At 40.3% G+C, this 14,628-nt stretch overlaps 1 protein-coding gene across 5 annotated transcripts in view; it reads left to right on the top strand.

Annotated features, from left to right (window-relative positions):
* Nucleotides 1-14,628, top strand: part of LOC105495929 (zinc finger protein 107) — a 101,589-nt gene that overhangs the window by 70,734 nt on the left and 16,227 nt on the right. For 3 of the 5 annotated variants that reach the window (XM_011765850.2, XM_071095229.1, XM_071095228.1), the window contains 2 exons: nt 6,733-6,859; nt 7,342-7,437. The exons of 1 other annotated variant lie outside the window; for it this stretch is intronic. In XM_011765850.2, coding sequence (XP_011764152.2) covers nt 6,733-6,859; nt 7,342-7,437 — 223 coding nt within the window. Of the gene's footprint in view, nt 1-5,789; nt 6,020-6,732; nt 6,860-7,341; nt 7,438-14,628 lie in introns of those variants that run through there. One more of the 5 variants, XM_071095231.1, reaches the window with a different exon arrangement.

Here is a 14,628-nt window from a genome sequence, read left to right as displayed (position 1 = left end):
GCCTGACCCTTCTTCCTCCTCTTGGAAGTTACAAGTACTCTCCTCGACCTCGTTAAAACTCACCCGAATCCCTGAAGAAACTTAAATGTCCTGCTCCTGTCCACCCTGCTGCTTCACCCTCTTCCTCCACTCTATTTGCTAAGACATGTCCTGGTTTCATCCCCAAACTCCCACCTTAGATTCTCTCTTTAACCGGATAGATGGTCTCATCTTTTAGGGCACCCTGTATGACTTCTCCCCAGATGAAACGCCTCTATTTACCTTCCTACTCACTTTATCTATCCCTCCTGCTCCTTTGGCTGCCCCGCATGGCCGCACGCCCACTTCCAGTAATGCCTAATTACCTCTAGAAAACTCTCAACCCACTTTCTGCTAAACCAGTCCAAGCCTTCTTTGGCAAAGGACTGCTGGCTTTGCATTTCTCTATCAGCTACCACTTATGTTGCCACTCCCATTCCCACAAAAAACTGGGTAGTTACTAACTTAACTTACCACCCTCGTTATGAAGGAAAAAGCCCTTTCCAACTCCTAAATATGCAGTCATTGGCCGACTTCTCCATCGATGAAATGACCGAAAATACCCCAACAGGACATGCAGTTCAACTTTTAGGCTCCTACATGTCCAGCCTCACCCATTACACAAGAAATGAAAAACCCATACACGGCCCTGTGACTACAAACACTGTCTTAACTTTCCAAGCCCCTTTATGCATCCAACACAACCTGTCATCAGGCCTACCCCTAGGTCACCTCCTGTTCCATCAGTGCAACTACACCTCGCAGCTTCAAGCCCCATCTGACTACATTAACTTCCAGGTCTCCCAAACGGCTACATTCAAACAGCCTGTCCACTTCTCAAAGCCCCCAGAAGTCATCAGCACCTCCCTGCTTAACAAACAATCCGGGTTTTATAATGGCAGGCATACACACTGCATGACCGACCATTCACCCCTGGACCCCCTGCAGCAGCACTCCCACCACTGACAAATGCCTCCTTTCCCCGCTTTCAGCTACCCTTCTGAGTGGCTTCTAGTAGATACAAAATGATTTTTCCTCCAATGGGAAAATAAAACTGGGAGCCACTCAGCTTATCCCAAACATCCCTTTTCAGCCACTCACGGGGGCCACCTTGGCAAGTACCCTAGGGGTGTTAGAAAATGAAAACAACAAATTCACACACCTTTTTAACATACACAGCCAGTTCTGCCTACCCAGCCAAGGCATATTCTTCTTGTGTGGAACTTCAACCTATGTCTGCCTCCCCACTAACTGGACAGGCACCTGTACCCTAGTCTTCCTAAGCCCCAAAATTGACATTGCCCTTGGAAACCAAACCTTACCAGTCCCTGTCAGAGCCCATGTCCATCAGTGTAGGGCTGTGCAGATAATACCCTTGCTTATAGGACTAGGAATTACCAATGCCACAGGAACAGGAATAGCAGGTTTGTCCCCTCCCTGTCCTACTATTGTGCACTCTCAAAGGATCTCTCAGCCTCCGAGACATAGTAAAATCCACCCTTACTCTCCAATCCCCAATAGACTCCTTAGCAGCAGTAACTTTCCAGAACCACTGTGGCTTAGACCTCCTAACCGCCGAAAAAGGTGGTCTGTGCACCTTTTTAGGGGAAGATTGTTGTTTTTACACCAACCAGTCTGGACTAGTACAAGATGCTGCCCAGCAGTTAAATGAAAAATCTTCTAAAATCAGGCAACGTCTTTCAGACTCTTAACACCAGTCTTTGGAGCTGGGCATTGTGGCTTCTCCCTAAAGCTTGGCTCCTCATTTCCATCATTCTCCTTCTCCTGTTCAGACCCTGTCTCTTCTGACTAGCCTCTCAGTTCCTACAAAATCTCATTCAAGCTGTTACCAGTCAATCTATGCGGCAAATGCTACTCCTAACTGCCCCTGAATGTCACCTCAACCCCAAGATCTCTCTCCCGATTAGGAGTCCATGCCACCCCAAGTCCCGCTTGAAGAATCCCTGAGAAACATCTCTGCGTCCACTTCTTTTCTTATTAAAACAAAAAGACAGGAATGTCATATCCCAAAAATATGGCTGCACTATTGCCAGCAGGCCATTATTACAGTGGGCCATTAAGAACTCTGTGAACGGCACATATGCCTCCAGACTTCCTGGAACCAGAAAACCTGCAACAACCAAAAACCACAAAAGAAGAACAGCGGGTTCCTGTCCCAACTGGTTGATCAACTTCTTGAGTCAACAAGTCCCAAAACTGTGTTGTAATTTTCCATCCGCCACTTTGCCCTATAAAGACCTGCTCTCCCTCACGCCTCCGGGCTGACTCCCTTTTCAGACTCAGCCCACTAGCACCCAAGTGAATAAACAGCCTTGTTGCTCACACAAAATCTGCTTGGGTCTTCAATCCAGACCATGCTGTAACACACACTTACAAAATTCTGCTGAGAATATGCCCGCCTTTATTCTTTATGCTCATGTTTCTCACACTGAGGGTAGCTGTACACTTTGGGTTTTTACAGAGAAATGTGTTTTAGGGGAATATTTTCTGACTGACTTGTTCAATCATCTAATCTGAGTTTTTTTCTAAAGATGCTTTTATCTTTTTTTTTTCTCTCAATATAATCATTTTAGTTGTTTTTCTCTTGAATGCATTGGGTGTCTGTTTTGGAAGCCCTATTACTATCCCATGGTGTCTGTGAATGAGGTGGGCTGTCACAGTGAGAACTCTTGGAGCTATCTCTATATGGACTCTTGCTGGAAATCTAGCAGAGTGATTTCCGTGTCACCATTATAAATAAAAAACTGCGGTTTAAACACTGCACCTATTCCCATTATTGTGAAGGTGCAGTTCTACCCAGGAGTCCTGCAGGCTTTCCTCCTGCAGCTCAGGCTTCACTCTCTGATGTGGCATTGAAGTGCTGCTGTGGCAGTTGGGGTTATATATAGGGTGCCAGGTGTGAGCTCTGTGCTATGGACTCTGCCTCAGTGGCAGATGGTAGGAGTCAAGAGAGGACACAAGCCACCAGGAGATGGCAGGCAGGAGGCACCTGGCTTTAAGTTGCAGAATTACCTCTTGTCATGAAGATGTGAAAAGTTTATTTTGTCATTGATTATAACCAATTAGCATATATGGATGGCCTTCCCAATTACCAGGTGAATTTAGGGTGAACTATGTATGACATGTGCTGTAAATTTTTCTACTTGTGGACTAATTATTGTGACTGTCTTTCTGTCTTTGCAATCTCTTAAGCAGATTGACTGTGATACATGTCACATTCTGGTTTAATTGTGTAATAAAATGGTTTTCTTTCTGTTCTGTCATTGTGGAGTTACTCTGGAGCTGGACAAAATTTTTCTTTTAGTTATATTTTCCAAACACTGTCTAGAATTGCCACACATCATATAAACATATAAGGTGCCAACCAAGCTTTAACCTAGAGGAGGCTTTTCCTTTCAGGCTTTCAGTCAACTCACGATTGTGCTGCAAAATGCATGCTGTCCCCTAAATATGCAGGCAGAATTGTGTCTCTGCCTATTTGGTGTTATAGTCCTCTACAGTCACCTCTAGAGAGGCTAGGCCAGATTTCTACATAATTCACAGGGCAGCAATTAACCATTTTACCTCTTTAAATGACTCTTGTATCTTTAGACCAGAAGCTGAATTCAGAGACCATGGGGCCCAGAAACCCAGAGTAACGTGTGTGCATTAAGTAGACATGATAATCTCCATTTTTTTCCCTTCCTCCTGTTCTTTTTTTTCTTTTTTTTTTTTTTTGAGATGGAGTCTCACTCTGTTGCCCAGGCTGGAGTGCAATGGCATGATCTTGGCTCACTGCAACCTCCACTTTCTGGGTTCAAATGATTCTCCTGCCTCAGCCTCCTGAGTAGCTGGGATTACAAGTGTGCACCAAGACGTCCAGCTAATTTTTGTATGTTTAGTGGAAGGGGGGGGTTTCACCATGTTGGCCAGGCTGGTCTCAAACTCGTGACCTCAGGTGATCGGCCTACCTCGGCCTCCCAAAGTGCTGGGGTTACAGGTATGAGCCACCACACCCAACCCCTTCTTCCTCTTCTTAAAATACCCACAAATGTGTGGATGACACCTACTGCTACTGCACCCACCTAGGAACTAAATTTGCAGCTCCAAATTCTGAATCAGGGACTTAAGATTTGGGAAAAAAGAAAACCTTTTATTTGAGAAATGCAAATTCTTTTAGTTACAAGGTTCAGATACATTAAAATAATACCACAATTATGTATTTCTCTGTTCTTTGAGCTATGAATTTATCTCTTGAAACTGCTTGCTATTGCCACAAGTAGCTATAAATTTAAATTAATAATGACACACTGGATCCTGTAACCCACACCCTATAGCTTAACAATGTATATCCAATCGATAATCAATGTTTTTTTTTTGTAAACAAATGAGAGTTTCTGACAGGCAACTTTGTATCAGCCCACTCTCTGTCCCTCTCTTTTTGCCTTTACAAATCCACTTGTAACTGCGCTAATCAAAGTGTAGATTCCTGGCAACTTGAATCTTTGATCCCTGGTTACAATTCCCAGTCTTGGCCCAAATAAATTCTCTACTTATATTCATGTAGCTTCAGCTTTTTCCTTTCAAGTAGACGTATTATTTAGAATGTGCTAGAGCAGCCCCTATGAGGCAATCTCTCCTTTGGTTGTACTCTACTTGCTGTAACACCCAAGAATGCAGAAGCAGGCTGATCCCACCTAGAATCTGTAAGGTCTGGCCTCTACCTGGAATTTACAAGACAGGGCCAGACTCTGGATTGAGAATGTATAGGAAACCAACAGGAGGCATTTTCTGCATTGTGAGATGTCAACATAGACGTCTTAAAGCTTCCCTTTGAGAGTGTTGCTCTTAAAACTTTTCAGATCGTGTTCAGTGACTTGCTACAGTTATGTGAGAGGGTCCAGGTGTAAATAGAATCTGATGACAGATTCTGTAAGAGTAAACAAGCATCTTAGGGGTGAGAGATGAAGGCCACAAAGTATTGAGAGTCATTATATCACAATTATACCTACCCATAAAATGTAATACTGGAGTAGAGTATTTTTGTCTTTCCTTTTGCCCAAGAGCTAGCTAATCAGGACCCGTAATCTGGAGCTCCACTGCGGCAGTTCGATTTTCTATTTAGAATCAGCCTGAGTCTCTCCTGCCTGCCTTATCCTTGGGCCATCAGCCCAGGGTCACTGGGAACTCTCTTACAATCACCTAGGCATCTTTGAGATATTTGAGGATGTCCAGAGCAGAATTGTGTCAGGTTGACAAAAGTGGTTAATTGTGCCTCTGTCTCAGTGTAAGAGAAATTAGTCATCCTGTGTTTGCTCCTCCCCTCATACAAGAGATGTCTTTGGTTGGTATCTAGTTGAGAGTTTTCCAGTTTCCTGGTAGTTGGGTAAAAAACAAGGAGGAGGTCTGGAGACTCAAGCAGATAAACTAATTGCTACCATTTCATATGGCCATTAGAAAAATAGATAAAGCAGTCATGGTCCCTACCATCTAGGAACAGTTAGTCTAGACTAGCAAGTGAATACATGGTTGAATTAAGCATCGTATGGTTGGCAAAGTGAATAGATGTGTGGGAAAACGTGTGGGCTTTATTTGGGCCACTTTCTTTATATTGTTGTGACTTCCGAGGTCATCATTTGAATGAATGTTTATGGACCCAAGAGTTTTAAATATTTTTATTTCTTTTACTTTGCTAAGAATGCGTATTTATCTTAAAATTACCCTAGAAAACCCTAGGAGATTTGTTTAAATGGCTAATTAGTATATTTATACAGTTGATGGGGTGAGCAGAGTAATATATAGGGTTTACTCCCAGCTCCAGTTCTGTTCAGATTCACCCTTTTTGGAGGCCTTATTTAGGTCTGGCCCCACCCTGGAGTCTTGCCTCACAGAACTGATAAGAAGAGAACAGAGTTTTGGCTGGTGCCTTTCTAGAGTGGGTGATAACAATTTCCGAATTCCACAAGGAGATAAATGGGAAAAAAAAAGTATGCATTTTAGAGTCCTAATTTTTAAAATTTTTTATTAAAACCAGTGCTTGCAGAGACATTCCGTTTAACAACATGTTTTCTATTCCTGCGGATCCAGTAGTTTCCCACAAGTCACAAAACAGTAAATATAAACACAATGAAAATTTCTCTAAACCATGTTCAACTGTTCTTATCTGTAGCCCTCTCATCTGTCTGTATTTAGCATACTTTTTAAATTCTATACATTTTTTTTATTTTTTGAGACAGAGTCTCACTCTGTTGCCAGACTGGAGTGCAGTGGAGTGATCTCAGCTCACTGCAACCTCTGCCTCCCCGGTTCAAGCAATTCTCCTGCCTCAGCCTCCCGAGTAGCTGGGATTACAGGCATGCGCCACCGCACCCTGCTAATTTTGTATTTTTAGTAGAGACGGGGTTTCTCCATGTTGATCAGGCTGGTCTTGAACTCCCAATTTCTGGTGATCTGCCTCTGCCTCCTAAAGTGCTGGGATTACAGGCGTGAGCCACCATGCTCGGCCTAATTTTTATATTTTCAGTAGAGACGGAGTTTCACCATGTTGGCCAGGATGGTCTCGATTTCTTGACCTCGTGATTTGCCCACCTTGCCCTCCCAAAGTGCTGGGATTACAGGCATGAACCACCATACCCGGCTATCCTATACATTTAAAAAAAATTCAGTGACAGCTCATGGCCACTTGGTAAGTGTGTGTGTGTTTGTGTTTTTCAGGAACCATTGACATTTAAAGATGTGGCCATAGAATTCTCTCTGGAGGAGTGGCAATGCCTGGATACTGCACAGCGGGATTTATATAGGAATGTGTTGTTAGAGAACTACAGAAACCTGGTCTTTTTGGGTGAGGATAACTTCAATACACAATTCCTAAAATACCCTTAAAGTTTTATTTCTCTATTTTTGTAGACTGTTTTCTGGTAATTTATGCTTTGCATAAATGAGTTTCAGATCTCTGTTTTCAAGAAAATCTTTGAGATTTGTGTAGAAAATAATTCCTTCAAGATGTTTCATTTTGACCTGAGCTTTTCACATTAGTGAGCTAATCTGTATTTTTCACTCTAGATTAGTGATAATTCCAGAAATTTAGTGGCATGCAATATTGTTGTCCATGCCTTTAAATCTAATTTCCGACACCAATTTTTGATTCAATAGTACCAGATAGTAAAATTTAAAACCTACACATTTAAAATATTTTCTAAATATTTAGAAATTTATGTTATAAATTAGTATTTATTCTATTACATCCTCTTTACTGAGCACCTTACTGGATTGGTAATTGGAGAATATGATTAAGATTCATGTTATTTATTTTTAATAAAACAGGTATTGCTGTCTCTAAGCCATATCTGATCACCTGTCTGGAGCAAAAAAAAGAGCCCTGGAATATAAAAAGACATGAGATGGTAGCCAGGCCCCCAGGTAGGTGAGAGTGAAAGTGAATACAACAGATGACAAAGATTAAAGGTCAAAGGTCAAAGAAAAAGCCAGTCCTTAACATGTGATTTGGGTAGCTGTATTCCAAAGGAAATACTTTCTGGAAACCCTGAGTGTTTTTTTTTTTTTCTTTTGCTCTTACATAGGGGCGTCTTCTGTCTTATGCTTTTAAATTCTCTAAGGATTCTGCTTTCCCTTCAGTGATCTTCCTTCAAGTTCGCAGTGAGAGCCAAAGTTCTTTTCATGGCATATAAGAGACTGCACAATCTGACTCTTTTGTTTTGGGGGACACATATATCTGCATAATTTTGAAAACTTCTATGTTAAACTGTTTTTTAAGTTATTTTTTGCATCATATCTGAAATGTGTGAGTAGTGGTTTCTGTTCCATTGGGTTTTTAAAAATTTATTTGTTCATTTTTCTGCACATTCCATTCTGTTTTTATTACTATAGTCTTGAAATATAGTTTGAAATTGTAAACTATGATGTTCTTCTGCTTTTTTCTTTTTTTCACAAAATTGCTTTGGCTCTTCAAAGCTTATTGTAGTTTCATGTAAATTTTAGAATTATATTTTTCATTACTGTAAAAATAATGCCACTGGACTTTCAATAGGGAGTTTATTGAATCTATAGATCACTTTGGAAAACATGGTACTTTACCAATATTTACTGCTTCAATCCATATTCATAAAATATTTTAAAATTTATTTGTGTCTTTAATTTCTTTCATTGTAAATTTTATTTACCTCCTTGGTTTAATTTGTTCTCAAGAATATATTATTTTAATGCTATTATAAATAGCATTGTTTTCTTCCTCTGTTTTATCAGATAGTTTGTTTTGAGTGGATGGAACCATAATTTATACTTGTATGTTAATTTTATATTTTGGTAATTTACTAAGTATATTTATCAGTTTTGATGGGTTTTAATGTATACTGTTTATGGTTTTGTATATGTAAGATTATATGATCTGCAAACAGCAACTTTTTACTTGTCTTCAATTTCAATGTTGTTTTATTTTATTTTATTTTAATTTATTTATTTTTGAGACAGAGTCTTGCTCTGTCTTCCAGGCTGGAGTGCAGTGGCACTATCTCGGCTCACTGCAAACTCCGCCTCCTGGATTCACACCATTCTCCTGCCTCAGCCTCCTGAGTAGCTGGGACTACAGGTGCCCACTACCATGCCCAGCTAATTTTTTTTTTTTTTTGTATTTTTAGTAGAGATGGGGTTTCACCATGTTGGCCAGGATGGTCTCGATCTCCTGACCTCATGATCCACCCGTCTTGGCCTCCCAAAGTGCTGGGATTACAGGCGTGAGCCACCGTGTGTGGCTGCTTTTTTTTTTTTTTTTTAAACTAATTCTTTTGCCACATACTTTCAGTGCTATGATAAAAGCATTGACAATAGGTACAATATAGTTTTGCACTGGTGTCTGTGAATTTGAAAGAGCAAAAACCTCTTTAAGTTTTTATAAACTAATTTTAGGAGGTAAAGATCTTCTTTTGTTGAGCCCCCAGGTGACGGGATGCCCTCTGGGTTTGTTGTGGAGAGGGGTTGTAGCTTAGTCACAAGGATGCTGGGTCTGCACTAGGGTCCACCGTTATTAGCTTGTTACTAGAAGCTTGGGTAGTTTTAATTCCCATTTTAGTTTTGGATAGGCTGAATGTCCTTCAGGACGTTGCTCTGTAGGGCAGATATTAGGGCATGTTTTTGCAGTTGGGTCTGCATATGTTGGGCCTCATATCGGGATGTGGATGAGTATGGCTTTCACTGAATACCAGCGAGGATTTTTCCAGGTCACTGTGTGGGTTTTTTGTTTGTTTTTTTGAGATGGAGTTTCGCTTTTGTTGCCCAGGCTGCAGTGGCGTGATCTCGGCTTACTGCAACCTCCGCCTCCCAGGTTCAAGCGATTCTTGTGCTTCAGTCTCCCAAGTAGCTGGGATTACAGGCCCCTGCCACCATGCCTGGCTAATTTTGTATTTTTAGTAGAGACAGAGTTTTACCATGTTGGTCTGGCTGGTCTCGAACACCTGACCTTAGGTGATCCACCTGTCTCTGCCTCCCAAAGTGCTGGGATTATAGGCATGAGCCACCACGCCCAGCCACTGTGTGGGTTTCTATGTCTACAGGCAGAACTGACCATGAACTGTGGATCAGGGAGCTGGAACTGAGTCATTGAACTGTTTCAGGGACCACAGTAAAGGCCAAGGTCTGCAGGCCTGCCTGCATGGCTACAAAGGGGTGTTCTCCTCCAGGCCTCTGGAAAGACAAGACCTCTCGCAGAATGTGACTAGGAGAAATTTGAGGTGATGACTGAGTAAGTTCAGAATTCTTAGTCGGATTAAGTTGGGAGGGCCATTTCCTGGTCTGTAGCCAAGTACAGGGATCTTGTAGTTTGCCTCCTGAATGAGGGCCCACCTTCTGAAAAGGAACACTTCTCAATCTTTGGCTCTAGCAGTTTCATAAGTCCCTCCCTGCATCTCGGAGCTCTCTTAAAGGCACTTATTTTTTATGTATTTATTTATTTTCTATTTTTTTGGTTTTGTTTGTTTGTTTATTTTTAAAGGCACTTATTTTTTAGATGGGTTCTTGCTTTATAACCGAGGCTGGTCTTTAAATTCTGGTCTGAAGCAATTCTTCAACCTGAATATACCATGTAGCTGTCATCACAGGTGTGATACATGATGCCTGGCTCTCTCAGAAACACATTTTTTTTTTTGGTCAGAGATAGCTGATAAATGTTTTTGCTGTTGGGGTATAAGAAAATAGGGCACCTTTTATTTTTCCATCTTACTGATGTTACTCTCTGTATACATTTTTGTTTTTTATTTCCTACTTTAAATTTGTCTGTAACTTTAGATTCAGACATTTAGGGCAATATACTAGAATTTACAAGTTATGCCTAAAGTAAATTAGATAATTAGTAGGCATTCCATATTTACTAAAATAGTTACTTACAAATTTGAGCTGTTGGTATAAACAAATCATAGGATTTTCACCCACTTTCTTCAGCCTATATCTAAGTAATAGCATAATTTATTCTCAAATACTTCTTTTATATATTAGAGACTCTAACCATATTCTGTGCGCGCACACACACACACACTTACACATATAAATATATATTACATACACAAATATATACATACACATTCTTATTTTCTCTTTATTTAGCAGTGTAAGGGTATTCTTTGCTTCTAAAATCAGATTACAGAAGTTTTATTTTGTGTAAGAATAGCATATATTTTAAATATCAGAATTATCTCCACTTCCTTTTAAATGCTCATTTATTAAAATTTTCTCATTAGCATTTTCTATTTATGATTATACTGCATTTTCTCTGAACTTTTACTGCCACACGACACATGCCATTGATTCAAAATACCTGTCTTCCATGAGTACACAGTTAAATATTGCAGTTATCTAGACAAATTCTTTCTTAATGGTACATCAATGTTGCAAAAAAGATTTCATGAATAAACATTTCCCTTATTGTTTTGTAGTTCCATATTAGTGTGGTTTTTCAGTGTAGGTTTCTTAACATCAGATTATTGGTGTTTTGTTTTACTTACATAATTTTAGACAATTTGCAATTCTGTTTGTACACTTTTAAGTCAATATGGGGTTTAAAAAATTAGCCATATGTCTATTACAATCAGATTATATATGTGTGTTTTATCTATAAATATGACCCAAATTTTGGTTATGGCTTATCTTGTTTATATTCTTTCTTAGCTGATTTTAAATGGTTGTTTTGTCTAAGTAGTCATGGAAATCATCTTTTTTCACTGTGTGTTTAATGATGAATTTATATTTCCTTTGTGTGAGAGAAACACTTTTGTGATTTGAGGCAATTTTTGAAAAGATTTATAATTCTATATTTTTTTCAGTTTTTCTTTAAAATATTGTTGTAAAAACCCATTATATAAAATATACAGTTTTAAATCTATTGAAGTGTCATTGTTTTGAGACAGGATCTTACTCTGTCACCCATGCTAGAGTGCAGTGGCATGGCTGGCTTACTGCAGCCTCAGCTTCCTGGGCTCAAGTGATTCTTCCACCTCAGTTTCCTGAGTAGCTGGGACTACAGACATACTATGGGACCACCATGTCTGGATAATATTTTGATTATTTGTTGGAACAGGGCCTCATTAAGTTGTCCATGCTGGTCTCAAACTTCTGGCCCAGTAATCCTCCCACCTTGGTCTCATGAGCCCCTGCAGTTCACTGGTATTTTTAAATTTCATAAGACTTGGTATGATTCCTAACAGAATACACCAGATGCAAATAAGAATATTGTACATTTTGGGCCAGGTGTGGTGGCTCACGCCTGTAATCCCAGCACTTTGGGAGACCGAGGCAGGCGGATCATGAGGTCAGGAGATCGAGACCATCCTGGCTAACATGGTGAAACCCCGTCTCTACTAAAAATACCAAAATTAGCCGGGCATCGTGGTGGGCGCCTGTAGTCCCAGCTACTTGGGAGGCTGAGGCAGGAGAATGGAGTGAACCCAGGAGGCGGAGCTTGCAGTGAGCCAAGATCGCGCCACCGCACGCCAGCTTGGGCGACAGAGTGAGACTCTGTTTCAAAAAAAAAAAAGTGTACATTCTCTTGCTTTTGACTGAAAAGTTTTGTACATGTCTGTTAAGCTTAGTTAGTCTGTAATATGGTTTGCATGTCCATGTTCTGCAAACCTCATGCTGCAATGTACTCTTCAATGTTGGGTGTGAAACCTGGTGGTAAGTGTTTTGGCTATGGGGCCAAATTCCTCATGAATGGCTTAGCATCATCCTCTTGGTAATCAAAAAGTTTATACTCTGTTAATTCAAATGAGAGCTGGTTCATTAAAAGAAACTGGCTCCTTCACCTCATACTTCCTCTGTCTATGACCATGTGATATGTTCAGTTACTTTTTGCCTTCCACCATGATCGTAAGCTTCCTGAGACCCTCACTGGAAGCAGATGCTGTCATGCATTTCTTGTACAGGTGCAGTCTGTCAAACTAAGCCAAGTAAACCTTTTTTTTTTTGGAGACTGAGTCTTCCTCTGTTGCCTAGGCTGGAGTGAAATGGTGTGATCCCAGCTCACTGCAACCTCCACCTCCTGGGTTCAAGTGATTCTCCTGCCTCAGCCTCTGGAGTAGCTGGGATTATAGGTGCCTGCTACCACGCCTGGCTAATTTTTGTATTTTTATTAGAGACAGGGTTTTGTCATCTTGGCCAGGCTGGTCTCGAACTCCTGACCTCAGGTGATCCACCTGCCTTTGCCTCCCAAAGTGTTGGGATTACAGGTGTGAGCCACCACGCCTGGCCATTTTTTTCTTTATAAATTATCCGCTCTCAGGTATTCTTCTATATGTAAAAAAATTAATACAGTCTATAATGTTTTCTAAGTTTGCTGTTTTCTTATTGATCTTTTATCTGAACTATTTATTATTGAAAATGGGGTCTTGATGTCTACAATTATTATGTGGCTATGTATTTCTTGCTTCACTTTTGTAAATATTTTCTTTTTTTTTTTTTTTTTTTTTTGAGACGGAGTCTCGCTCTGTCACCCAGGCTGGAGTGCAGTGGCCGGATCTCAGCTCACTGCAAGCTCCGCCTCCCGGGTTCACGCCATTCTCCTGCCTCAGCCTCCCAAGTAGCTGGGACTACAGGCGCCCGCCACCTCGCCCGGCTAGTTTTTTTGTATTTAATAGAGACGGGGTTTCACCGTGTTTGCCAGGATGGTCTCGATCTCCTGACCTCGTGATCCGCCCGTCTCGGCCTCCCAAAGTGCTGGGATTACAGGCTTGAGCCACCGTGCCCGGCCCGTAAATATTTTCTTTATATATTTTGAAGCCTTACTGTTATATATACGTATACATATAGATAAATATAATAGTTACATGTTCCTGGTGGATTAACTCATTATACTATTATATATCAATCTTCGTCTCATGCTAGTCTTCACTTAAAGCATATTATGTCTAATATAATTATGACTACCTCACCCAATTGTAGTTACTATTTGTATAGAATAAAGATATTTTCCCCATTCTGATATTTTCAACCTATTTGACTCAATGCTAATATGAGTTTCATTTTTATTTCTTTTTGAGATGCAGTCTTGCCCTGTCACCCAGGCTGGCTCACTGCAACCTCTGCCTCCCAGGTTCGGGGGATCTCCTGCCTCAGTCTCCTGAGTAGCTGGGATTACAGGAGTGTGTCACCATGCTTGGCTAATTTTTGTATTTTTTTTTTTTTCTAGTAGAGACAGGGTTTTACCATGTTAGCCAGGCTGGTCTTTGCCTCCCAAAGTGCTGGGATTACAAGTGTTAGCCACTGTGCCAGGCCTAAAATTAGTCTCGTATAGGCAGCATATTGTATGCTTTTTTCTTAAGTCATTCAGGCTTTTTCTTTTTTTCTTTTTTTAAATGTATTTACTTATTCACTTATATTTAAGATGGGGTTTCACTCTGTCAATCAGGCTGGCTCATAATGTTGTAATCACAACTCACTGCAGCCTCAACCTCCCAAACTCAGATAATCCTCTTATTTCAGCCTCTCAAGTAGCTCCACTACAAGTGACTACCATCACACTCAGCTAGAGTTTTGTATTTTTTGTAGAGACAGGGTTTTGTTATGTTGCCTACGCTGGTCTTGCAATCGTAGAATCAAGTGTTCAGCCCACCTTGGACTCCTAAAATACTGGGATTACATTTCTTTTTATTAAGTTGTTTAGTTAATTTATATTTAAAATGATTGTTTAAATAAATGAAGTTACTGTTATCAGTTTTATTGTTATTGTTTTATGTGTTTCCTTTAGATATGTTTTTTCTTCTGTTTTCTTCAATTTAAATTTTAATTGTGTAGTGACATGCTTTATTTTTAAAATTTTTTTCATACATTCTATATATATTATTTTCATAATGGTCATGAAAAATGGAGATTACATAAAACATCTTAAAGTTAAAACAATTGTTTTTGTTTTTTTGAGACGGAATCTCGCTCTGTCACACAGGCTGGAGTGCAGTGGCGTGATCTTGGCTCACTGCAACCTCTGCTTCCCAGGTTCAAGTGATTCTCCTGCCTCAGCCTCCCAAGTAGCTGGGATTACAGGCTCGCTGTAATTTTTGTAGTTTTAGTAGAGACAGGGTTTCACCATCTTGGCCAAGTTAGTCTTAACTCCTG

The sequence above is a fragment of the Macaca nemestrina genome, chromosome 4 (assembly GCF_043159975.1).
Source record: "Macaca nemestrina isolate mMacNem1 chromosome 4, mMacNem.hap1, whole genome shotgun sequence".
NCBI lineage: Eukaryota > Metazoa > Chordata > Mammalia > Primates > Cercopithecidae > Macaca > Macaca nemestrina.
The sequence above is the reverse complement of the archived record's forward strand: the minus strand, read 5'-3'. Positions and strand labels throughout refer to the sequence as shown.